Raw genomic sequence first — 24,487 nt, 5'->3', positions numbered from 1 at the left:
AACCTCAACAATAGTTAAGGTTAAGTCTGCTTTTGGGGTCCTTTGATCTTCTTGTATCTGGATGTACATGTCTCTTTCAAGACCTAGGAAATCCTCAACTACTTTTTTAAAGATTTATTTATATGAAAGGCAGAGTTACAGAGATGGAGAGGCAGAGGCACAGATAGAGAAGCTTCTGCCTGTTGGTTCACTCCCCCAAATGGCCACAATATCTGCAGCTGCGCCAGTCTGAAGCCAGCAGCCAGGAGCTTCCTCTTGGTCTCCCATGTGGCTGTAGGGGCCCAAGGACTTGGGCCATCCTCCACTGCTTTCCCAAGTGCATTAGCAGGGAGCAGGATTGGAAATGGAGCAGCCAGCTCTCAAGCCAGCACCCATATGGGATGCTGGCACTGCAGGCAGCAGCTTAACCCACTATGCCACAGTGAAATCCCCCTCAACTATTATTTTCTTTAGCAGGTTCTCAATGCCTCTTCTCTTTTCCTTCATGTATACCTGTAATTTGAATATAATGGTATTCCAAATTTCGTATAGACTTTTTTTTTAGATGAGATATCTTTGGAAAATTTAATTTGGACCATATTTTCTTTCTCTTGCTGAAAACATCAAATATCCCCCCACACATTTTGGGCTCCACAGCTTATAAAGCAGCAGTGGTGTCCCACAGTCACATACTGTACCCAACTTTCTATAGAAAGATAAGACATTTTCCAACCTTGCTTTTGAGTATTTCCTAAAAAATGCTTTAAAGGTTCCTTACAATAAATGGCAAGTAAAACAAAGTAAGGCTTGATGTTCTCCTTGTCCCTGTTTGGGTACTGCGTGTTGGAGGATTAAGGAAGACTAGTTATGTCAGTGTTGGTACCCTGGGGATGGCTGCAGGGTCCTCCAAGGTGCACCTGTGCACCGAGGAACCTGAGAAGCTGGCAAGCACGGAGCAGTCTGTCACAGCCCTGTGGGGCCCGTGTGGCGAAGGGCGGACTGGCAGCTGCGGTTCTCAGCACTCACAGGGCTGCTAGCCGCCATGGCCAGAGATCTCCCACCTGGCACTGCGGTACCACACACTCACTTCTGTGGGCCTTACTATGCACAGTCACAGACTAAATGAATTTGCTGAAGATAAAATGAGGAAAAAATGCCTTTACTAATTCCTGTATCAAATGACTAGACTGAAAATAAAAGCATCTGTTGGATAAAACATGTTCTCTATGTTGGATGAAAACCACTCTCTTGCAAGATAATTTTAGTAATGTATATTTGTCACTATCCACATATTTTTGCCTGATGCACACATTTCTCTGACTGCACCATCTGAACAGCTCTGTCATTTTTCAAACTTGTGTTTCTTTAGTTTAAAAGAAGGATAAGGCAGCCAAATGTAACTAATGTTGGTTGCAGGCAAACATCGCAGACATTAACCTTCCTCTTCTCAAGTGTTAAGAGTGCATGACTAAATGGTGACCAGGCAGCTTCTTCTCTCGGCTGGAAAGGAAGCAGCTACTGTCACCAACTGTACCTCTAGCAAACACAGGCCCCTCATAAATATAAAATTAAATTCTTCTGAGGAATAGGTTTGTGATTTTAGTTATGCATGATTTATACTTATTCTTTATATTTTGTCATAAAAAAAGACCATGTGGTCTTCGTTTCATTATTTTCATATATGGGCATTTCTTCATCTCAGCAGGTTCTCACATGGAGCTGGCAGGCTGTGTCACTCAGCGTGAGCAAGAAAGGGGAGGCAGCCATGCGCAGTGTGCTCTCAGAATCCCTGTAGAAACTCCTGCAGCTGGGTGACAATCTCTGTGTCCACCGTCTCCATGAGGGACTGGAAGCCCTGTTCCCCCAGTAACTCCTGCTGGGCCTTGAGCTTCTCGTAGATGAACTGCTGCAGTGACACCATGTGCACAGGGTCCTTCAGGGCCAGCATCTTCTTCCTCTTATCTTGTTCTATGGGCAGTTCTTCGTCTTCTGTTACTTTTGGTTCTTCCAGATGAGACATTAACATACAGTCTTTGTAAGTGCCTGTTTCGGAATCTTCCGTCATGACATCATGCAGGCCCTCCACTGAGATGTTTATAATCCCACAGAATTTATCTTGGATAACACTGTTATCAGATGGCAGGAGAGACAGCAAAGCCAAAGCTGAAAGTTTCCTTCTTTTGGGCTGGGTAATGTTGTCCATTCGATCCACCCACATTTCAACTATTATTTTCTTTAGCGGGTTCTCAATCCCTCTTCTCTTCTCCTTCATGTATACCTGTAATTTGAATATAATGGTATTCCAAATTTCGTATAGACTTTTAAAATTCTTTCCTGTTTATTTTTGTTTGATTGAGTTGTCTTGTCCTCAAAGTCTGAAACTCTTTCCTCCACTTGGTCTCTGTGGGGAGCAATCCGGACTGGACTAAGTTACTCGAATTAGGACTTATTCTATGCATCTGCTCTCCCACAATATGGCGCTGGGAGAGAAGTAAACAGCTTCCGCACAGCTGCCTCCAGTTCAACCAATTAACTGTAGGACTTGCTCCTGATTGGAGAGCAGCGTACTCAGCCGAGTTGGGATTGGCGGAGGAGGACTATAAAGGAGGAGAGAGACGGCATGCACCAGGAACATCTATGGGGAACATCTAAGGGAACCCGTGCAGCCCCCAGAGAGCCGGCCGGCGGTGTGCCGCTCCCCTGCGGAAGTGGGGAATGTGGCCAGGGGGAACTGCCCTTCCACGGAGGTGGAAGGGATAGTAGCCAACCCGGGAAGAACCAGCAGCAAACCCGGGGAGGGCCGAGCAGACGAAAGAACAGCGCAGGGTCCTGTGTCGTTCCTCCACGAAGAGGGGGAGCGACATAATGGTGCCGTGACTCGGATAGGAAACCTAGGAGGGAAGAAATGACTCGGATAGGAAACCTAGCTCGGATAGGAAACCTGACTCGGATAGAAAACCTAGGACGGATAGGAAACTTAGGACGGATAGGAAACCTAGGAGGGAAGAAACGGGAAGAACTGGGAAAATATCGGAGAGAGAAACTAGCAAACAGCCTAGGGAAAATATCGGAGGGAGAGACTAGCAAACAGCCTAGGGAAAAGCCGGACGAAAAAGGAGCCGGAAGAAGCTATTGAAAGCCTAGGCATAGACTCGGATACGGACTACGGGGGGAAGCTGGGAGGAATCTCTAAGGTCGAAAGCGAAAGTGAAAGCTAGAACAAACAGACTCGGACGCGGACTGTGGGGAGAGGCCAGGAGAAATGAGGGAGGAATATCGTTGGAGGAAAGCTTGGGGAAACATACCGGGTAGAGAAAAATGTTAGGGAAATTGAAGCCGCGGGGGGCAGGCCAAGGCGGAAACGAAAGCCACTTTGGGATTCTCAAGTTAGCCCGGGAATAGGGGGCGAAAAGTTAAAACCAGAAGCTGAGACGTAAGCCAGATTGGGATCCGTCTGATTAGCCCGGGGAGCAAAGGACGGGAAGCCAGATCGTGGGGCGGAGACGTACGCTGGGTTGAATTCGCCAGGCTAGCCCGGGGAACTTAGATTGAATCCTAGTGGCGGAGACGCAAGCTACGCTGTGTTACTCGCGGAAGCCGCCGCGTGCAGAGAGAGCACGGGGCGTGAATAGATAGGGAACGCTGGCGTAGGCCGTGGTTCAGACGCGAAAGGGTTAAGCGTGGAGACCGCGGACCGCGCAAAGCCGGGAAGCCGCGCAGAGAGGCGCGCGGGCTGAAGCGGCGCAGAGCCGGGAACCCGCCGGCGGGGCGAGGTGCCGGAAAGCCGCAGGGATAAGAGAAACAGAAGTTTGGAAGTGAAGTAAAAGAGAAATGGGAATGCTGGAAGATAGAAGTGAAATGGGAGAGGTAGGAATGCCCGGAGATAGAGAAATAGAGAAAAATAAGGCCTCCCCTCAACATGCCAATTAGAAGGCTTGGATTCGGTCTGCCTGATTTAAGGCGGTAAGCGCCAGCAAAGCTCGACCAGAGTATGAGCTGCAGGTCACCGAAGATAGGCACGAACCAACACTAATAAGTCTCCCCCACAATAAGGCAATGAGAAGGCTTGGATTCGGTTTGCCTGATAGGTTTTGTAAGCCCCTGCGGGCAGAGCAGAGCATGCGCTGCAGGGCACCGAACACAGGCATGCATCAGTGCCTAAAAACCTCCTCACAATGGCGAAGAGAGGACCCGGATTCGGTTTTCCTGATTGATAGGACTTGTAAGAGCCTGTGGCAACTCTAGCAAGTAGAGCAGAGTGTGTTCCGCGGGACACCGAAGACAGGCGCGTATCAACGCTAAAAAATAAAAAGAAAGGGGGATCTGTGGGGAGCAATCCGGACTGGACTAAGTTACTCGAATTAGGACTTATTCTATGCATCTGCTCTCCCACAATATGGCGCTGGGAGAGAAGTAAACAGCTTCCGCACAGCTGCCTCCAGTTCAACCAATTAACTGTAGGACTTGCTCCTGATTGGAGAGCAGCGTACTCAGCCGAGTTGGGATTGGCGGAGGAGGACTATAAAGGAGGAGAGAGACGGCATGCACCAGGAACATCTATGGGGAACATCTAAGGGAACCCGTGCAGCCCCCAGAGAGCCGGCCGGCGGTGTGCCGCTCCCCTGCGGAAGTGGGGAATGTGGCCAGGGGGAACTGCCCTTCCACGGAGGTGGAAGGGATAGTAGCCAACCCGGGAAGAACCAGCAGCAAACCCGGGGAGGGCCGAGCAGACGAAAGAACAGCGCAGGGTCCTGTGTCGTTCCTCCACGAAGAGGGGGAGCGACAGTCTCTTCTGCTGTTAAAGGTCTCAATTGTATTTTTAATTTCACTGATTGAAGATTTCATCTCTAAAATTTCTACCTGGTTCTCCTTAATGACTTCTATCTACTTAGTGATATTTTCATTATGCCATTTATTGATTTCTTCATTCTTTAACCTATCTGTATGCTCTTGCATTGCATTGAGTTTTCTGACAATCTTTCTTTTGAATTCTTTTTTTTTTTACATTTAATGGAATTTATTGCTAAATGGTAAAGGCAGGTAATGGAAACAGGAAAAGACTAAATTAAGGGTATAGGCATTTAAAACACAGGTGCAAATGTTGAGATGGGAATCAATTTAGTCTTGGAAGTCTAACTGTAAATTCTGAAATTTTTATCTCCCCACTATATTTAGGCACAATTGACAAGTGAAAATCAAATATACATGCTATGTATAATATTTGTGTTGATATATGTGTACATTGTGAATGAACCACCACAAATTCAGAGTATGGTAATTTAAGCAAGCTGGTGATGTTCATTCATTTGGTGAATAAAAACAAAACAGGCTTAAAACTAGCTGATATTCAGTTTAAAACCTACTTACCTTACTAAACTTAATAAATGAAAAAATTGGGGAAAATAAGCAAAAAGACTATCAAGAGCCAAGGAAGGGATTTGTTATGAGCAAAAAGCTGGTTTGTGATTCTTATTCTCACCACTGTCTTGGAATCTGAGACAATGAGAAAACTTTATAATTTTTTTTCCAGAAAGCAAAAGTCAAATAATCTGCCCCATATCCTTTGCAAACCAGGAGAAGAATGACAGTCCTGGAGCAGTGAGGAGTCATCACTTCCTCTAATCACTCTGCCCTGTGAGCTGTGGTCCAACTCCATGCCAGGGGGAATGGGTAGAATATACTTGGACTCAGTATGATCTTCTGTTTCCTTAAGGGTCTTGTCTAAATGGTAACTTTTCCAGGCACGGATTCTGGTATTTTATGATTTCTAGTTGTCCATTGTGTGCATCTACAATGCAATAATACAACTCAAAGCATCTCATAACAATTTCTGAAGCACCACATACTACACAACAAATGATTGTGTAAAATTTTTGCTCAAAGAAAGTAAGCTTTTCCTCTTTGTGTTTTGGGTATGGATTGCAGGAAGCGATCAAAGAATAGAAACTTTTCTTTGATTTTGTTTTTCTCCTGGACCTTTTTTTATACTTTCTTTTTTTTTTTTTTTTGAAGGTGGTCAGAAAGCAAAATTTATTTAAAGACAAAGTACATGCTCAAGGAATAATTGCTGGTGTTGGTGTTGTGGTGCAGTGGGTTAAGCTGCTACTTTCAATGCCAGTATCCCATGTAGGAGTACCTAATCGCATCTTGGCTGTTGCACTTCTGATCCAGCTACCTATTTTTTTTAACCTTCAAACGCATTTATTTTATTTTTTTAACTGTTATTTAATGAATATAAATTTCCAAAGTACGACTTATGGATTACAATGGCTTCCCCCCCATACCGTCCCTCCCACCCACAACCCTCCCCTTTCCCACTCCCTCTCCCCTTCCATTCACATCAAGATTCATTTTCGATTCTCTTAATATACAGAAGATCAGTTTAGTATACATTAAGTAAATATTTCAACAGTTTGCTCCCACACAGAAACACAAAGTGAAAAATAATAGATGATTTTTTTAAATGATGATGAAATCAGATCAGACCTATTGTCATGTTTAATCCCAGTGAGAGTCAAGTTGGGAATTGATAATTTCTTTTTTTTTAACAGAAGATCAGTTTAGTATACATTAAGTAAAGATTTCAACAGTTTGCACCCCCATAGAAACACAAAGTGAAATATACTGTTTGAGTACTCGTTATAGCAGTAAATCTCAATGTACAGCACATTAAGGACAGAGATCCTACATGAGGAGTAAGTGCACAGTGACTCCTGTTGTTGACTTTACCAATTGACACTCCTGTCTATGGCATCAGTCATCTCCCTATGCTCCAGTCATGAGTTTCCAAGGCTATGGAAGCCCCTTGAGTTCTCCGACTCTTATCTTGTTTAGACAAGGTCATAGTCAAAGTGGAGGTTCTCTCCTCCCTTCAGAGAAAGGTACCTCCTTCTTTGAAGACCTGTTCTTTCCACTGGGATCTCACTCACAGAGATCTTTCATTTAGGTTTTTTTTTTCCAGAGTCTCTTGGCTTTCCATGCCTGAAATACTCTCATGGGCTTTTCAGCCAGATCGGAATGCCTTTAGGGCTGATTCTGAGGCCAGAGTGCTGTTTAGGACATCTGCCATTCTATGAGTCTGCTGAGTATCTCGCTTCCCATGTTGGATCACTCTCCCCTTTATTTATTCTATCAGTTAGTATTAGCAGGTACTAGACTTGTTTATGTGCTCCCTTTGACTCTTAGTCCTTTCATTATGATCAATTGTGAACTGAAATTGATCACTTGGACTAGTGAGATGGCATTGGTACATGCCACCTTGATGGGATTGAATTGGAGTCCCCTGGTATGTTTCTAACTCTACCATTTGGGGCAAGTCAGCTTGAGCATGCCCCAAATTATACATCTCTTCCCTCTCTTATTCCCACTCTTATGTTTAACAGGGATCACATTTCAGTTAAAATTCAACACTTAAGAATAACTGTGTATTAATTACAGAATTGAACCAGTCATATTAAGTAGAACAGACAAAAAAAATACTAAGAGGGATAATGTATTAAGTTGTTCATTAACAGTCAGGGATATGCTGACCAAGTCACTGTTTCCCATAGTGTCCATTTCACTTCAACAACTTTCCTTTTTGGAGTTCAGTCAGTTGTCACCGATCAGGGAGAACATATGGTATTTGTCCCTTTGGGACTGGCTTAATTCACTCAGCAGGATGTGTTCCAGATTCCTCCATTTTGTTGCAAATGACTGGATTTCATTGTTTCTTACTGCGGTATAGTATTCTAAAGAGTACATATCCCATAATTTCTTTATCCAGTCTACTGTTGATGGACATTTAGGTTGGTTCCAGGTCTTGGCTATTGTGAATTGTGCTGCAATAAACATTAGGGTGCAGACCGTTTTTTTGTTTGCCAATTTAAATTCCTTTGGGTAAATTCCAAGGAGTGGGATGGCTGGGTCGAACGGTAGGGTTATCTTCAGGTTTCTGAGGAATCTCCAGACTGACTTCCATAGTGGCTTCACCAGTTTGCATTCCCACCAACAGTGGGTGAGTGTCCCTTTTTCCCCACATCCTCGCCAGCATCTGTTGTTGGTAGATTTCTGCATGTGAGCCATTCTAACTGGGGTGGGGTGAAACCTCATTGTGGTTTTGATTTGCATTTCCCTGATTGCTAGTGATCTTGAACATTTTTTCATGTGCCTGTTGGCCATTTGGATTTCCTCTTTTGAAAAATGTCTATTGAGGTCCTTGGCCCATCTCTTAAATGGGTTGTTTTTTTGATGTGGAGGAGTTTCTTGATTTCTTTGTAGATTCTGGTTATCAACCCTTTATCTGTTACATAGTTTGCAAATATATTTTCCCATTCTGTCGGTTGTCTTTTCACTCTCCTGACTGTTTCTTTTGCAGTACAGAAACTTCTCAATTTGATGCAATCCCAAATGTTAATTTTGGCTTTGACTGCCTGTGCTTCTGGGGTCTTTTCATAGAAGTCATTGCCGGTACCTATATCTTGCAGGGTTTTTCCAATGCTCTCTAAGAATTTGATGGTGTCAGGTCATAGATTTAAGTCTTTAATCCATGTGGAGTACATTTTTCTGTAGGGTGTAAGGTAGGGGTCTTGCTTCATGCTTCTGCATGTGGAAATCCAGTTTTCCCAGCACCATTTATTGAATAGACTGTCCTTGCTCCAGGAATTGGTTTTAGATCCTTGATCAAATATATGTTGGCTGTAGACATTTGGATTGATTTCTGGTGTTTCAATTCTGTTCCATTGGTCTATCCATCTGTTTCTGTACCAGTACCATGCTGTTTTGATTACAACTGCCCTGTAGTATGTCCTGAAATCTGGTATTGTGAAGCCTCTAACTTTGTTTTTCTTGCACAAGATTGCTTTAGCTATTCGAGGTCTTCGGTGCCTCCATATGAATTTTAGCATCACTTTTTCCAGATCTGAGAAGAATGTCTTTGTATTTTGATTGGTATCGCATTGAATATGTAAATTGCTTTTGGGAGAATGAAAATTTTGATGATACTGAATCTTCTAATCCATGAGCATGGAAGATTTTCCATTTTTTGGTATCCTCTTCTATTTCTTTCTTTAAGGTAATTATCATAGAGATCTTTGACATCCTGGGTTAAGCTTATTCCAAGGTATTTGATTGTTTTTGTAGCTATTTTCAATGGGATTGATCTTAGCAGTTCTTTCTCAGCCATGGCATTGCTTGTATATACAAAAGCTGTTGATTTTTGTGCATTGATTTTATATCCTGCTACTTCGCCAAACTCCTCTATGAGTTCCAATAGTCTCTTAGTAGAGTTCTTTGGATCCTCTAAGTAAAGAATCATATCGTCTGCAAAGAGGGATCCTTTGATTTCTTGCTTCTCAATTTGTATTCTTTTAATTTCTTTTTCTTGCCTAATGGCTCTGGCTAAAACTTCCAGAACTATGTTAAATAGCAGTGGTGAGAGTGGGCATCCCTGTCTGGTGCCAGATCTCAGTGGAAATTCTTCCAACTTTTCCCCATTCAATAGGATGTTGGCTGTGGGTTTTTCATAGATTGCTTTGATTATATTGAAGAATGTTCCTTCCAAACCCAGTTTGCTTAGAGTTTTCATCATGAAAGGGTGTTGAATTTTATCGAATGCTTTCTCTGCATCAATTGAGATAATCATATGGTTTTTTTCTGCAGTCTGTTAATGTGGTGATTCACATTGATTGATTTGCGAATGTTGAACCATCCCTGCATACCAGGGATGAATCCCACTTGGTCTGGGTGGATGATTTTCCTGATGTGTTGTTGTATTCTATTGGCGAGAGTTTTATTGAGGATTTTTGCATCTATGTTCATCAGGGATATTGGTCTATAATTTTCTTTCAGTGCTGCATCTTTCTCTGGCTTAGGAATTAAGGTGATGCTGGTTTCATAGAAAGAATTTGGGAGGATTCCCTCTTCTTCGATTGTTCTGAATAGTTTGAGAAGAATTGGAGTTAGTTCTTCTTTAAATGTCTGGTAGAATTCAGCAGTGAATCCATCTGGTCCTGGGCTTTTCTTTGTTGGGAGGGCCTTTATTACGGTTTCAATTTCTGTCTCAGTTATGGGTCTATTTAGGTTTTCTATCGCTTCATGGTTCAATTTTTGGTAGATTGCATGTGTCCAGGAATCTATCCATTTCTGATATATTTTCCTGTTTGCTGGCATACAGGTTCTTGTAGTAATTTCTGATGATTCTTTTTATTTCTGTGGTGTCTGTTGTTACGTTTCCTTTTTCATCTCTGATTTTATTGATTTGGGTCTTTTCTCTTCTTTTTTTAGTTAGTTCGGCCAATGGGGTGTCAATTTGGTTTATTTTTTCAAAAAACCAGCTTCTCGCTTGGCTGATTTTTTGTAGTGTTTTTTTTTATTCAATCCTGTTAATTTCTTCTCTGATTTTAATTATTTCTCTTCTCCTACTAGATTTGGGTTTGGTTTGCTGCAGTTTTTCTAGGTCCTTGAGATGCACTGAAAGCTCATTTATTTGGTACCTTTCCAATTTTTTGATATAGGCACCTATTGCTATAAATTTGCCTCTCAATACTTCTTTTGCTGTATCCCATAAGTTTTGATATGTTATGTTGTTTCTTCATTTACTTCCAGAAAGTTTTTGATTTCCCTTTTGATTTCTTGAATGACCCAGTGTTCATTCAGGAGCATGTTGTTCAGTCTCCATGTGTTTGCATACTTTCTGGGGTTTCCTGAGTTGCTAATTTCCAGCTTCATTTCACTGTGGTCTGAGAAGCTGCGTGGTATGATTCTAATTCTTTTAAATTTGCTGAGACTTGCTTTATGACCTAGTATGTGATCAATCTTAGAGAAGGTTCCATGCACTGCTGAGAAGAATGTAAAGTCTTTAGGTATAGGATTGAAAGTTCTGTAGATATCTGTTAGATCCATTTGGGCAATAGTGTCAATTAAATCTGCTGTTTCCTTGTTGATCTTCTGTCCGGATGATCTGTCTATTTCTGAGAGTGGAGTATTGAAGTCCCCCAGTACTATTGTATTGGAATCTAAATCTCCCTTTAAGCCCCTTAACATATCTTTTAAATAGACCGGTGCCCTGTAATTAGGTGCATATACATTTATAATAGTTACATCTTCCTGTTGAATTAAACCCTTAATCAATATACAGTGTCCCTCTTTGTCTCTCTTAACAGTTTTTGTATTAAAGTTTATTTTGTCTGATATTAATATGGGTACACCTGCTTTTTTTTTTGGTTTCTGTTGGCATGGAATATCTTTTTCCAACCTTTCACTTTCAGTCTGCATGCCTCTTTGTTAGAGAAATGTGTTTCTTGTAGGCAACAAATAGTTGGGTTGTGTTCTTTGAGCCAATCAGCCAATCGGTGTCTTTTAACTGAAGAATTCAGACCATTAATGTTTAATGTGACTATTGATACGTAGTGACTTTGCCCTGCCATTTTCTCAGAGATATTTTCTAGTATATGCTTTGAGCTTCCCATGCTCTTTTACTGGTAGGTATTCTTCCTTTACCTTCTTTCATATTGATGGCCGTGTTTCTGTGTTTCTGAGTGTAGCACATCTTTAAGTCTTTTGCAGGGCCGGATGAGTGGCGACAAATTCTTTCAATTTCTGTTTGCTACGAAAGGTCTTTATTTCACCTTCATTCACAAATGAGAGCTTAGCAGGATATAATATTCTGGGCTGGCAATTTTTCTCTCTTAGCACCTGTGCTATGTCTCGCCATTCCCTCCTAGCTTGTAGGGTTTCTGATGAGAAGTCAGCTGTGAGTCTGATTGGAGATCCTCTGAGAGTAATCTGACGTTTCTCTCTTGCACATTTTAGGATCTTTTCTTTATGTTTCACTGTGGTGAGTTTAATTGCCATGTGTCATGGTGAGGATCTCTTTTGGTCATGTTTATTGGGGGTTGTATGAGCTTCCTCTACTAGGATGTCTCTGTCCTGCTCCAAACCCAGAAAGTTCTCTGCTAGTATCTCACTAAAAAGGCCTTCTAATCCTTTCTCTCTCTCTCCATGCCTTCAGGAACTCCTAGAACTCGAATGTTGGTTTTTTAAATAGTATCCTGTAGATTCCCAACAATATTTTTTAGATTTCTAATTTCCTCTTCTTTTCTTTGGTTTGACTGTATGTTTTCCTGTGCTCTATCTTCTAAGTCTGATATTCTCTCTTCTACCACACACATTCTGTTTTTAAGGCTTTCTAATGTGTTTGTCATTTGATCTATTGAGCTCTTCATTTCATTTTGATTTCTCCTCACTATCACACTTTCCTGTTCTACTAGTTTCTGCATTTCATTTTGATTCTTCCTTAAAATTTCATTTTCACGAGAGAGATTTTCAATCCTGTCAAATAAGGATTTCTGTAGTTTAAGGATTTGCTTTTGAAAACTTCTAAATGATCTTATCATAAATTTTTGACATCTGTATCTTGCATTTCTTCTATCTCATCATCTTCATAATCTTGGCTTGGGGTGTTTTGTTTATTTGGAGGCATCATAGTGTCATCGTTGATCTTGTTCCCTCGATTTCTGTGTTTGTTGCTTGGCATAGTTAATTCTTCTTTCGTCACTGTGTTTTTTTTATTTTTTTATTTTATATTATGTCTGTGTTAAGTGGATTGCCTGCTGTTGGAGGAGACTTGGAGGCTTGAGATGAGTGTGGCCTGAGAGCTCTGCTTGGTTCTTCCGAGTTACGGGTGTGCAAAGGTGACACCCTCAGGTTATGCGTGGTAAATCTCTCTCTATTTATTTATTTATTTATTTATTTATTTTATTCAGAGGATAAGTAACACCGCACTGCACGGCTGTGCAGAATTGATGGTATTTAGCTTCCAATCTCTGGCTTCTACCCAAAGAGTCTGTGCAGGCTCTGTTTCTCCTCTGGACTCCCACTGGGTTGCCTAGGCTACTGAATTGTAGTGACTCAGTTCCTTAGCTCTCCCCTGTTGTTATGTAAATCCAGAGAGGCAGCCTGCTCTTTGTCTCTTGCAAACTCTTGTAAACTCTTGCAAGCCTTGCAGCCTTGCAACCTTTGCAAGGTTGGAGGAGAGAGAAACCCCCCACCTTTTTTTTTTCCTTCTCTCCGGTAGTGAGTCTGGTGCACTTTCCGGCTCCCCTCTAGATTCTGACCCCCATTTCCCCGCCAATGTCTTGGGTTATTGAGCTCACCTCCTTTCCAGCACCGATGTGTGGACTCGGAGCCCAGGGCGTCCCTGCTCTCCACGTTGGTGTCTGTGTGACATGCACTCCCCTTCCTGCACTGGCGTGCAAACCCTGCAGCTCCCGCAGCTCGGCTTCCGCGTGGTGGGTGACCTTGTTCTCCCAGTAGGTCCTCCAATTCACAGCCACTAGATCCAGAAGAGTTTCCCCTGTGATTTTTTCCTGGTCTTTTTTCTGAGGCTACCGTAACTCCCCTTTTACTAAAATAAATTTTCCTGGACTATCGGTGCACGCCCTCACTATTCCGCCATCCTCTTTTAAATTCTATTTCTGACATTTCATGGATTTCCCTTACTTCAGGATCTAATTCTGGAGAACCATTGTGGTTTTTTGGGGGCCACATGTACCTTGCTTCTTCAAGTCTCCTGTCCCTATGCTGACACCTGTGCCTCTGGTGTGATTATCTTTTTTTTAATGGAGCGGATGTTATTGGTAGAGCTTATGGTTTAGCAAGAATAGAGATATCAAGCACGACTGGCTGTTGCAGCCATTTAGGGAGTGAACCAGTGGATGGATGCTCTTTCTCTCCATCCCTAACTCTAACGCTGCCACTCAAATAAATAAAATCTTCAAAAGGTGGGTGTCACTGTGGCATAGTGGATAAAGCGGCCACCTGCAGTGCCGACATCTGATAGGGGCACCAGTTCTGATCCTGGCTGCTCCACTTCTGATCCAACTCTCTGCTATGTCCTGGGAAGGCAGTAGAAAATAGCCCAGTTCCTTGGGCATGTGCACCCATGTGGGAGACCTGGAAGAAGCTCCTGACTCCTGGCTTCTGGCCTGGCTCCAGCCATTGTGGCCAATTGGGGAGTGAACTGATGGATGGAAGAACTTTCTTTCTCTCTCTCTCTCAGCCTCTGCCTCTCTCTAACTGTCTCAAATAAATAAATAAATAAATACCTTTTTTACAGGCAGAGTGGACAGTGATAGAGAGACAGAGAGAAAGGTCTTCCTTTTGCCATTGGTTCACCCTCCAATGGCCGCCGTGGCCGGCACACTGCGGCTGGCACACCGCGCTGATCCAAAGCCAGGAGCCAGGTGCTTCTCCTGATCTCCCATGGGGTGCAGGGCCCAAGCACTTGGGCCATCCTCCACTGCACTCCCTGGCCACAGCAGAGAGCTGGCCTGGAAGAGGGGCAACCGGGACAGAATCCGGTGCCCTGACCAGAACTAGAACCCGGTGTGCCAGCGCCACAAGGCAGAGGATTAGCCTATTGAGCCACGGCACCGGCTTAAATAAATAAATCTTAAGAAAATAAAAAGAAAAAAAAAACACGCAATTGAAAGACTCCAGTGAGTCCTTAGGGCAGAGAAACATGCAAATACCCATGACCTTCTTTGCCTGCATGGTGGAGGATATGGTTGAAAGGAGAGACTCCTTTCCTACCTCTCCTGTTCCAGAAAGAGCCAACAGTAAAGTTTTGGATCACAGTAGCCTGAGCTCCCCCCAAACCCCCAGTCTACCACATTCCCTCTCTTGTGACAGACATTCCCAGCTCTACTAGTACATGAACAAAACTATGATCACTCTGGAGAAGATCCTAAGGTTGAGCAGAAGGTCAAGGTAAAAACTGAGAAGGCAGGAGGAGTGAAAAAGCAGGACTGCTGCAGCCCTTGGGCCTATCAGTCTTGTGTACATCTTCTTCCTGTTCCATGGGGAATGAAGAGTGATTGGTCTGAGAACATTCTTAGGGGCTTTTCTGATGTTTTGTCTGGAAGAAATCAGAAACTTCTATAATCAAAAAAATTTTACAATATTCCATGATGATTCCAACTGGAATCAAGGGATTCCCGCCCTCCCCCAGGGCCTTTCAAATGTTGGTGTGTCACTTGTGCCACCCTGTCGAATGCACAGGGTGCAGGACTGCAACTCTGAAGAGGCAAACAGGTCTCCCAGGTTCTGAAGAACTTTGACTCACCTGTGTATTCTGATTCCTACAAGTCCATGTGAGCTAACCCAACTCTTCCTGCACATGTGCAAAGTCACATGAATGTAGCTTTTGAGACAAGTCTCCATCTCTCAGTGGCCTATGAAAATTCAACATCAACATATGCATATTCCCTTGTTGACTTTATTGGGTTCTTTTTTGATTTAACTTGGATTTTCACTGAGTCCTTTTACCTACTGACCAGTAGAAAAGTTATGCACACAAGCCTACCGACCTCAAAAGCAGTAACTCAGGGAAAAGCCTTGTGGTGTAGCAGATAAAGCTGCCGCCTACAGTGCCAGCATCTGATATGGGCGCTGGGTTGAGTCCTGGCTACTCCACTTCCAATGCAGCTCTCTGCTATGGCCTGGGAAAGTAAATGATGGCCCATATCCTTGGGCCCCTGCACTCACGTGGGAGATCTAGAAGTTGTTTCTAATTCCTGGGTTTGGATCAGCCCAGCTCCAGCTGTTGCAGCCATCTGGAGAGTGAACCAGTGGATGGAAAACAAATTCTCATTCGCTTGCTCTCGCTCTCTCTCTCTCCCCCTTTCTCTCTAATTCTGCCTAACTCTTTCAGATACGTAAATAATATCTTTAAAGAAAAAAGCAGTAACTAACTCAGAGAGAGACTTGGTGTTAGACATTCTAGTGAAAGACCTGAAAATGAAGCAACTACCTTCTACTGAAATCAACAGACCCCAAAATAGAAATCCACATGCCAATTCTACCTGCCCACGAGTTCTCAGCAATGGTACCACTTTATCACTGTTGTTTTTCCAAAGGATCCTTATATATGTAAGCTACTGAATACCTCTGTGACCATTTTGTCTCATATTGTGCATAAAATTCGCAGTTTACAACATTTTCACATTTTTAACGACAGTTGTTCATTACCCACAGGCTAGTTTATATTTTCCCATGATTCTACAGCATGCGCACTGTGAACCCCATGCCCATGTTTAGGAACTGTGCGCAAGCAATCCGCCCAGTGTGCATGCGCAGCGTGATCTCGGACATTTCGATGCATGCACAATGTAAAATGGCCGCCATGGCCAGGAATGAGGCGCATGTGCAGTAGGAAACATACCCAGCGCACATGCGCACTGTGACCCTGGGCAATTTGACGCATGCACATTGTGAACCTGGGCCATGTTAGCTCATGCCCATTATGACTCACGGATTTTGCGCATGTGCAGTGTCCCCCAGGCACCGCCCCGCCATGGCCACGCGCCGTGCACCTGGGGCTGCTGCTGTTGCTGCTGAGCACGGGGCTGCACGCCCAGAGTGAGCTGGGGTGTGGCCAGGGATGCCGGGGGCGCCGGGGTGGGGGCACAGCGACCCCCCGAAAACAGCCCCAGGGTTCACGGGTCCTGACTCCACCCCATACTGAACTCCCGGCGTGCACCGCAGCAGCAGCAGGGCTCTGTGGGCTCCATCCAGGTCTCCAGCAGGTGCAGAGGGGCTCCATCCGGGTCTCCTCTGGCAGGTGCACGGGTCCCCAGGAAGCTGTTGCGGACCCGGATGAAGCCCCTGTGGGACCCAGACGCAGCTCGCGGGGTCGGTCTGGGGCCCTGGGAAGCTGCTGGGAGCTCGCGGGGGGGCCCGGGTGGAGCTCCTGGGGCAGATTCTGGGGGTGACAAAACATTCTGGACTTTTTATTTTTTTTTTCATGGAAACCTCATTTTTTGTTGCTTTTTGACCTTTTCCTGTCAAAGAAACGAATTTTCTGACTGAAAAAATATTCTAGAATGTTCTGGAGTGTTCTAGGAATCGCTTCCATGTTGATTGTTGGCCCCTAGGCCATTTTTCTCATTTTTTAAATCTTTTTTTGCCAGAAAACAGGTTTTCAGACTGAAAAAAATTTCTAGAAAATTCTGGAACATTCTGGGTTTTTTTAAGATTTTTTTTTAATGGAAACCTTATTTTCGCTCATTTTTTTGCCTTTTTTCTGTAAGAAAAACATGTTTTCTGACTGAAAAAAATGTTCTAGAAAGTTCTGGAATGTTTCTAGAAGTCGTTTCCATGTTTCTCCATAGGCTGTTTTTTGATCTTTTTAAAAAACTTCTGTCAGTAAAACAGGTTTTTTAACAGAAAGAAACATTCTGGAACCTTCTAAAACAATCTACAATATTCTGGAATTTTTTTGAGGATTTGTTTTCCGCGGAAACAGATTTTTATCTTTTTTTGACCTTTTTCTGTCACAAAAATGGACTTTCTGACTGAAAGAATATTCAAGAATGTTCTAGAAATTGATTTCTTGTTGATATTCCCTAGGCTAGTTTTTCTCATTTTTTTAAACTTTTTCTGTCAGAAACAGGGGTTCCCTAACTGAAAGAACATTCTGGAACATTCTGGAATTTTTTTTTTTTGAGATTTCCTTCATGGAAGCATCATTTTTGGGCGATTGTTTTTACCTTTTTTGGTCAGAAATACAGGTTTTAAGAAAGAATGTTTCTAGAATGCTCTGGAATGTTCTAGAAATTGCTTTTGTGTGTTGATTGTAGGTCCCTAGGCCATTTTTTCTCATGTTTTTAGATTTTTTCTGTCAGTAAAAGAGGTTTTCTGACAGAAAGAACCTTCCAGAACATTCTGGAATTTTTTAAGATTTTTTTTCCATGGAAACCTCATTTCGGGTCATGTTTTTGACACTTTTCTGTCAGAAAAATGGATCTTCTCACTGAAAGAATGTTATAAAACACGTTTCCTGACAGAAACATCATTCTAGAATTTTCTAGAACATTCTAGGATGTTCTAGACATTTGCTTCCATGTTGTTTCTCCATAGGCCATTTCTTTTCATTTATTGACTTTTTTTGTTAGAAAAATGGATTTTTGATGGAAAGAACACTCTACAACATTCTGGAATATTCCAGAAATTTTTTTAAAGCATTTTTTTCATGAAAGACTCACCTTTGGCCTTTTTTCAACTTCTGTCAGAGAAACTGATTTCCTGACCCAAAGGAAAAAAAAAAGCTATGTTCTAGAGCATTCTGGAACATTCTAGAAAATTCCAGAAGCGAGAAATGCCATACAATCTTCCAGATTTGGTGCCAGGTGTTCGCAGGCAGGTCCTGGCACACACTCCCATGCTTCCCCTGGCCACTTTGTTCTGGCCGGAGCCAGCCTGAGCCCAGCGCAAGTAGAGCGAGAAATGGGATTAAAGGATTTCACACTGTGGAACTGGTCTGAGCCAGTTTTTTCACTGAGAATGAAATCTCCAGGAGCGTTCAGGTACCTCCTCCCGTCCCCGGCGGTAACCCAAATGTTTGCACGACCTCGGCCACGCCTACTCCCGCCCCCCCAGCCCCAACTATAAATAGACGCTTCAAAGACGACGAAGACGAGGATGAGGACGGTGATGAAGGCTCTCCTCCTCGCCCTCGTGGTGGGCGTGCCCTGTGCCAACGTTGACCCCACCCAGGCATTATTAATTTGCGTCATTAAATCGCATCATTAATTGACATTAGTTCACGTCATTAGTTCGCATCATTTCTTCGCATCATTAGTTTGCATCACTAATTCGCATCATCAATTTGCATCATTTCTTCAGGTCTCTGGGCCCTGGCGCACCATCACCATTGCCTCTGACAACCCCGCCCTGACCGCGGACGGCGGCCCCCTGCGGGTGCTGCTTGGAAACATTCAGGGCGGCAACGCACTGACGATCACCTTCTTCGTCAGGTGAGCATTGGGGCAGGGCCAGGGGAGACGAGCCGAGCCCAGAGTCAGAGACACAGGGGGGAGCAGTGGATCCCAGAGACGGGAGAGCAGTCGAGCCCAGAGTCAGAGAGCTGACGGTTGGCTTAGATGTCAAGTGAGCGGGGGTGGGGCCAGGCGAGCTAGCCAGAGGGAGAGACGGGGGGAGCAGTGGAGCCCAGACTCAGAGAGCAGGGAAGATAGGAGCAATCGAATCCAGAGAGAGCCAGGGGAGAGCAGTCGAGCCCAGAGTCACAGAGCATATGGCCCAGGGAGAACAGTCAATCCAAAAGACATAGGGAAGACTAGCCAAGCCCAGAGAGAGAGCAGACAGGAGCAGTCAAGCCAAGAGACAGAGCCAGGGAAGAGCAGTCGAACCCAGAGAGTCAGGGGAGAGCAGTCAAACCCAGAGAGAACGACGGGTAAAGCAGTGGAGCCCAGAATCAGAGAGCAGATGGCCCAGGGGGGAGCAGTCAAGCCCAGAGACACAAGGAAGATGAGCTGAGCCCAGAGAGAGGGCAGGCAGGAGTAATCAATCCCAGAGACCAGGCATTCATGAGTAGTTGATCCCAGAGCCATCGAGTGGGTGGGCCAGGCAGGAGCAATCTATCCCAGAGAGCAGGCCAGGCAGGAGCAGGTGAGCCCAGAGACCAGGCAGGCAGGAGTAATGGATCCCAGAACTGTCCTCCCGGCCCATCCCCCCACCCAGGGAAAACGGGGTCTGCACCCTGCACACAGTTGTGGCCCAGAGGAACGCGGACGGCGTCTATGCAACTGTGAGTGCAGGGGGGGATTCTGGGACGTTCCAGAAAATTTCAGGACATTCCATGGGGCAGGGGCAGGGGCAGGGGGTGGGGGTGGGATTGTCTGTGCACAGCCCTGGGGGGGGTCGCAGGTGACTCCAGGTGATATTCCAGGAAGAGAGCTTTGCAGAATGTTCTACAATGTTCTACAATGTTCCAGAATGTCCCAGAATATTTCAGAAAATTCCCGGATTTGCTCTAGAATGTTCCACAGTCTTCCAGAAATGTCCCAGAGTGTTCTAGCATTTTCCAGATGCTTCCACAAATGGTCCATGATGTTTTTCTGGAATGTTCTAGAACATTTCTGGATCTCCTGGAATGTTCTAGAACATTCCGGAATCTTCCAACTTTGCGCCAGACAATTCTAGGATGTTCCAGAATGCTCTACACAATACCATAACGTTCTGGAATGTTCTAGATAAAGCTTCTGGGATGTCCCAGCATGCCCCAGAATGTCCCAGCATGCTCCATAATGCCCTGAAATGTTGCACAATGTCCCAGCATGCCCTGGCATGCCCCAAATGCCCGCCTCTTCCCCACAGTTGAGGGCCATAACTACTTCAAGTTCCTGGAGCAGGACAACGGCCACATTGTCTTCCTCAGCTGATGGCACAGTCAGCTGCATCACCCTTGCCGCCGGTGAGCACCCTACACACACGCGTGCATACAGCCGGCGCCCACTACAGAGAGCCTGCCCCCAACTGTATACATTTGGCACCCACTAGATAAAGTGAGCAGATACAATTGGCACCCCCAGACAGGGCGAGTGTATACAGTCGGCACCTACTAGATATCCAGGTGGCTTTTGCTGAATGTATACAGTCAGCACTTACTAAGCAGAGCCATCCTGACCCCATCCTATCCTGGGTGCATTTGGTCAACTGTACACAGCCGGTGCATACTGGAGAGAGAAAGCCATCATGACCCTGACTGTATAAAGTTGGCACACACTAGCAGAGCCATCCCGACCCTGAGTGTAGACAGCACCAACCGCATGCTGCCCCGGGTGGGTCCGGCCAGCAGTATGCAGCCTGGGTGTATACAGTTGGCGCCAACCCCAGTGGTACACTGAGGGCACCAACTAGATGGAGGCACCCTGACTGCATATAGCTGATGCACACTAGACAGAGGCACCCTGAATGTATACAGTCGGTGCTGACCTTGTGCTGCCCCGGCATTAAGCAGTGGGTACCCACTAGACAGCGTAAGTGTATACAGTCAACACTGAACCTGGTGGTATGCAGTGGGCGCCAACTAGACAGGGTGAGTGTATACAGTCAGCATTCCCTGTAGCCTGGGACCAGGAGCTGAGTGACGAGCACCTGGCGCGGTTCACGGCGCTGACAGAGGAGACTGGGATTCCCAGGGAGAATGTGGATCGTGTGGCCGGCACGGGTGAGCCTGGGGTGTGGCCGGGGTGGAGGGGGTATGGCCAGGTGGGAGTGGGGGCGTGGCCATTGTGGGCATGGCCATAAGTCAGGGGCGGGGCCGGCATGTGAGAGCTGGGTGGAGGGGGCATGGCTGGCACGTTCCAAGGGGCTCCAGAAAAACCCAGAATGTTCCAGGGAGTCCCAGAAAATTCCGGAATGTTCTGTGCAGCCCATGGGCTGCCCTGTGCTGACTCAGCTGTGTCTCTCTCTCCCTGACAGACACCTGTCCCCAGTGACACCAATGCCGAGGCCCCGGTGAGCAGAGCCGTGGTGCCAGCTGGTCCCCGCACCTCCCCAGGAGAGCTTTCTGGACATTCCGGAATATCCCAGAATGTTCTGGAATGCCCTAGATGTTCCCACCAAGGCCACAATTGCCCCCAGTGGGCGGGGCCATGTTCTAGATTGTCCAGATTATTCTAGAATGCCCTGGAACATTCTAGATGCTCCCAACACGGCCACGATCGCCCCAGTGGGTGTGGCCATGTTGCAGAATGTTGCAGAATGTTCTAGAATTCTCTGGAATGTTCTTGAACATTATTTAACATTCCAGAACATTCCTTTTTTCTCTGTTCTCCCCCCCGCAACAGAACAGCCGAGATACTCTCGCCGATGTCTCCCTGCCCCTCGGACGCAATCGCCACTGGAAGCTTCCAGAATGTTCTGGAATGTTCTAGAATGTCCTGGAAGCCTTTGTCCCCAGCTCACCCTCTCTCTGCTCCTCTCTCTCACTGACGCCATAAACTGCATTGCACACGACTGTGGGTTCTGTGGTCTTTCTGGAATGTTCCATGGATGGACCCCCACATCTGGCTCCCAGAATCCCCTGGGAGAAGCCAGGACCCCACTTCTGGCTCCCAGAAACCCCTGGGACTCCTACTCCAGCACCGTCTTCCCCACCACCTGTGCCTTGTGGGGACACAGGTTTGGGGATCAGGACTGTCAAACACCATAGTCCCGCCTCTTTCTGGCTGCCAATCATGATAACACCGCCCCATCTCTAGGCCCTGAGCTTCCACCAGGGGCTCCATCCGGGTCCCCAACAGGTGCACAGGGCTCCCAGGAGCTCTATCCGGGTCCCCAGAGATCTATCTGGGTCTCCAGAGGTCCCTAGGGATCTATCCAGGTCTCCAGGGCTCCATCTGGGTCTCCGGGGCTCCATCCGGGTCCCCAGCAGGTGCTCATGGCCCCCAGGAGCTCCATTTCTGGTCCAGCTGGGACCTCAACAAAGCTGGGATAACCCAGTGGCCGCCAGGCCAGGACCATGGGACAATCCGGGAACCGTGGGAAAACATGGTGCCCTGGCACCTCTGGGCTGAGCCCAGATTCGGGGGAAGGGAGGGATCGCCGAGCCCCAGTGAGTGTCCCTAAGGGCAGAGACCCCCGCCCCTCCCCCACCCCTGGATCTGGGTCTCCAGGGCTCCATCCGGGTATCTAGCAGGTGCACAGGGCTCCATCCGGGTTCCCAGCAGGTGCCCAGGGGCCCCAGGAGCTCCATTTCTGGTCCACCTGGGACCCCCGAAGCCTCCGGCCAGGACCGTGGGAACATGGCTACGCAACCCATGCAGGCGCCCTCAGGGCCTCTGGCCAGCTCTCTGTTGCTAGGCAACAGCCACAGACAACCCGGACCTCTGGGCTTAACCCAGTTTCTAGGCAACGCTAGCGGGCGCACTAATTCCTTAATGAATTTTTAATTTTTTAAATAAAATTTTAAATTAATTTTAATTGAATTTATTTTAAATTAATCTCTGAATTTTTAAAATTAATTTTTAATGAATTTATTTTTAATTATTTTGGACAGCAGTGGCAGCCATATTGGATTCTGGCAAAACTTCTCTGACAGAAACTCGAGGGCGTCCCTGTCAAGGAAAGTTGCCTTTCGGACCCAGGACCGATTTCCTGACAGAAACTTGTATGAGAATTAAAATGTTTTTCCTGAGTGACAGGTTTCTGAGTGATGGGCAGGGGTGATCGGTGTTGACAGGTGTCCCCACTGAGACCCCTGGGACCCCCAGAGACACTGAAAGACACCCAGAGACCCCAGAGAACCTGAGACACCCAGAGAACCCCTGAGACCCTCACAGACCCCCCAGAGCTCCCAGAGACCCCCTGATACTCCGAGAGACACACAGGGACCCCAAGTGGCCCCCAGAGATGCTGAGAGATCCAGAGATCCCCAGAGACCCCTGGGACCCCCTGAGACCCCTGGGACCCCCCAGAAAACCCCTGAGACACCAAAAGATGCAAGGGACCCCGAGTGATCCCCAGAGATGCTGAGACCCTGAGGGACCCCCCCCCCAGAAATCCCCAGAGACACCTGAGACCCCCCCCCCAGAAACCCCCAGAGACACCTGGGACACCCAGAAACCCCCAGAGACACCTGAGACCCCCCAGGAACCCCCAGAGACACCCTGCAGTGACTGTAAGAACTCAGAAGTGGACCAGAAGTATCCAAAAATGGGTATAAAAGGGACGGAAGTGGACCAGAAGTGACTTAGGAACCCAGAAGTGCAGGGAAGGAAGGAGGGAGCCCATTGAGCTCAGAACCCCCCCCCCCAACCTGGGCTGAGAGCCCTGCCCCTGGGTTGAGAGCTCCCCCCGCTCTTTTTAAAGAATTTTTTGGCATCGCGACTCTTGTCTGCCCAGTCCCTGTCCTAGTACAGCATCCTCCGCCCTCTGCCATCCACAGGGTTCATGCCTGCAATGCCCACAGCAACAACCAAGGGGTGGGGCCAGGCTGGAGTCAGGAGCCTGGAGCATTCCATCCAGGCTTCCAGCAGGTGCACAGGGCCCCCAGGGGCTCCATCCGGGTCCCCAGAAGGTGCACAGGGCCCCCAGGGGCTCCATCCAGCCCTCCAGAAGGTGCACAGGGCCCCCAGGGGCTACATCCAGGCCTTCAGCAGATGCACGGGGCCCCCAGGGGCTCCATCCGGGTCCCTAGAAGGTGCAAAGGGCGCCCAGGGGCTCCATCAGGGTCTCTAGCAGGTGCACGGGGCCCCCAGGGGCTCCATCCGGGTCCCCAGAAGGTGCACTGGGCTCCCAGGGACTCCATCCAGGCCTCCAGCAGATGCACAGGGCCCCCAGGGGCTCCATCCAGGTCTCCAGCAGATGCACGGGGCCCCCAGGGGCTCTATCCAGGTCCCTAGAAGGTGCACAGGGACCCCAGGGGCTCCATTAGGGTCTCTAGCAGGTGCATGGGGCCCCCAGGGGCTCCATCCAGGCCTGCAGCAGGTGCACGGGGCCCCCAGGGGCTCCATCCGGGTCCCCAGAAGGGGCACGGGGCCCCCAGGGGCTCCATCCGGGTCACTAGAAGGTGCACGGGGCCCCCAGGGGCTCCATCCGGGTCCCCAGAAGGTGCAGGAGGCCCCCAGGGGCTCCATCCGGGTCCATAGAAGGTGCACGGGGCCCCCAGGGGCTCCATCCTGGCCTCCAGCAGATGCACGGGGCCCCCAGGGGCTCCATCCAGGCC

The 24,487-nt window shown here is 46.8% G+C and overlaps 1 protein-coding gene and 1 pseudogene across 2 annotated transcripts; one reads left to right on the top strand and one right to left on the bottom strand.

Annotated features, from left to right (window-relative positions):
• Positions 1 to 533: 533 nt before the first annotated feature.
• Positions 534 to 4,535, bottom strand: LOC149121605 (importin-11 pseudogene; annotated as a pseudogene). The gene is made up of 2 exons (XR_016222865.1): positions 2,921 to 4,535; positions 534 to 2,870 (listed from the first exon to the last, which is right to left on the bottom strand). The product of XR_016222865.1 is annotated as an importin-11 pseudogene (transcript).
• LOC127488465 (uncharacterized) lies at positions 4,505 to 23,258 on the top strand (the record flags this gene model as incomplete). Its single annotated transcript, XM_089315960.1, has 6 exons — positions 4,505 to 4,783; positions 18,643 to 18,773; positions 19,498 to 19,564; positions 20,134 to 20,230; positions 20,885 to 20,986; positions 22,820 to 23,258. Coding segments are annotated over 6 exons (846 nt in total), but the record flags the coding sequence as incomplete, so codon positions are not given.
• Positions 23,259 to 24,487: the final 1,229 nt, after the last annotated feature.

Source organism: Oryctolagus cuniculus, chromosome 16 (assembly GCF_051225735.1).
Source record: "Oryctolagus cuniculus isolate XC-2025 breed Fujian yellow rabbit chromosome 16, ASM5122573v1, whole genome shotgun sequence".
Classification (NCBI taxonomy): Eukaryota; Metazoa; Chordata; class Mammalia; order Lagomorpha; family Leporidae; genus Oryctolagus; species Oryctolagus cuniculus.
Note: the sequence above shows the minus strand (reverse complement) of the source record. Positions and strands in the feature narration are given on the sequence as shown.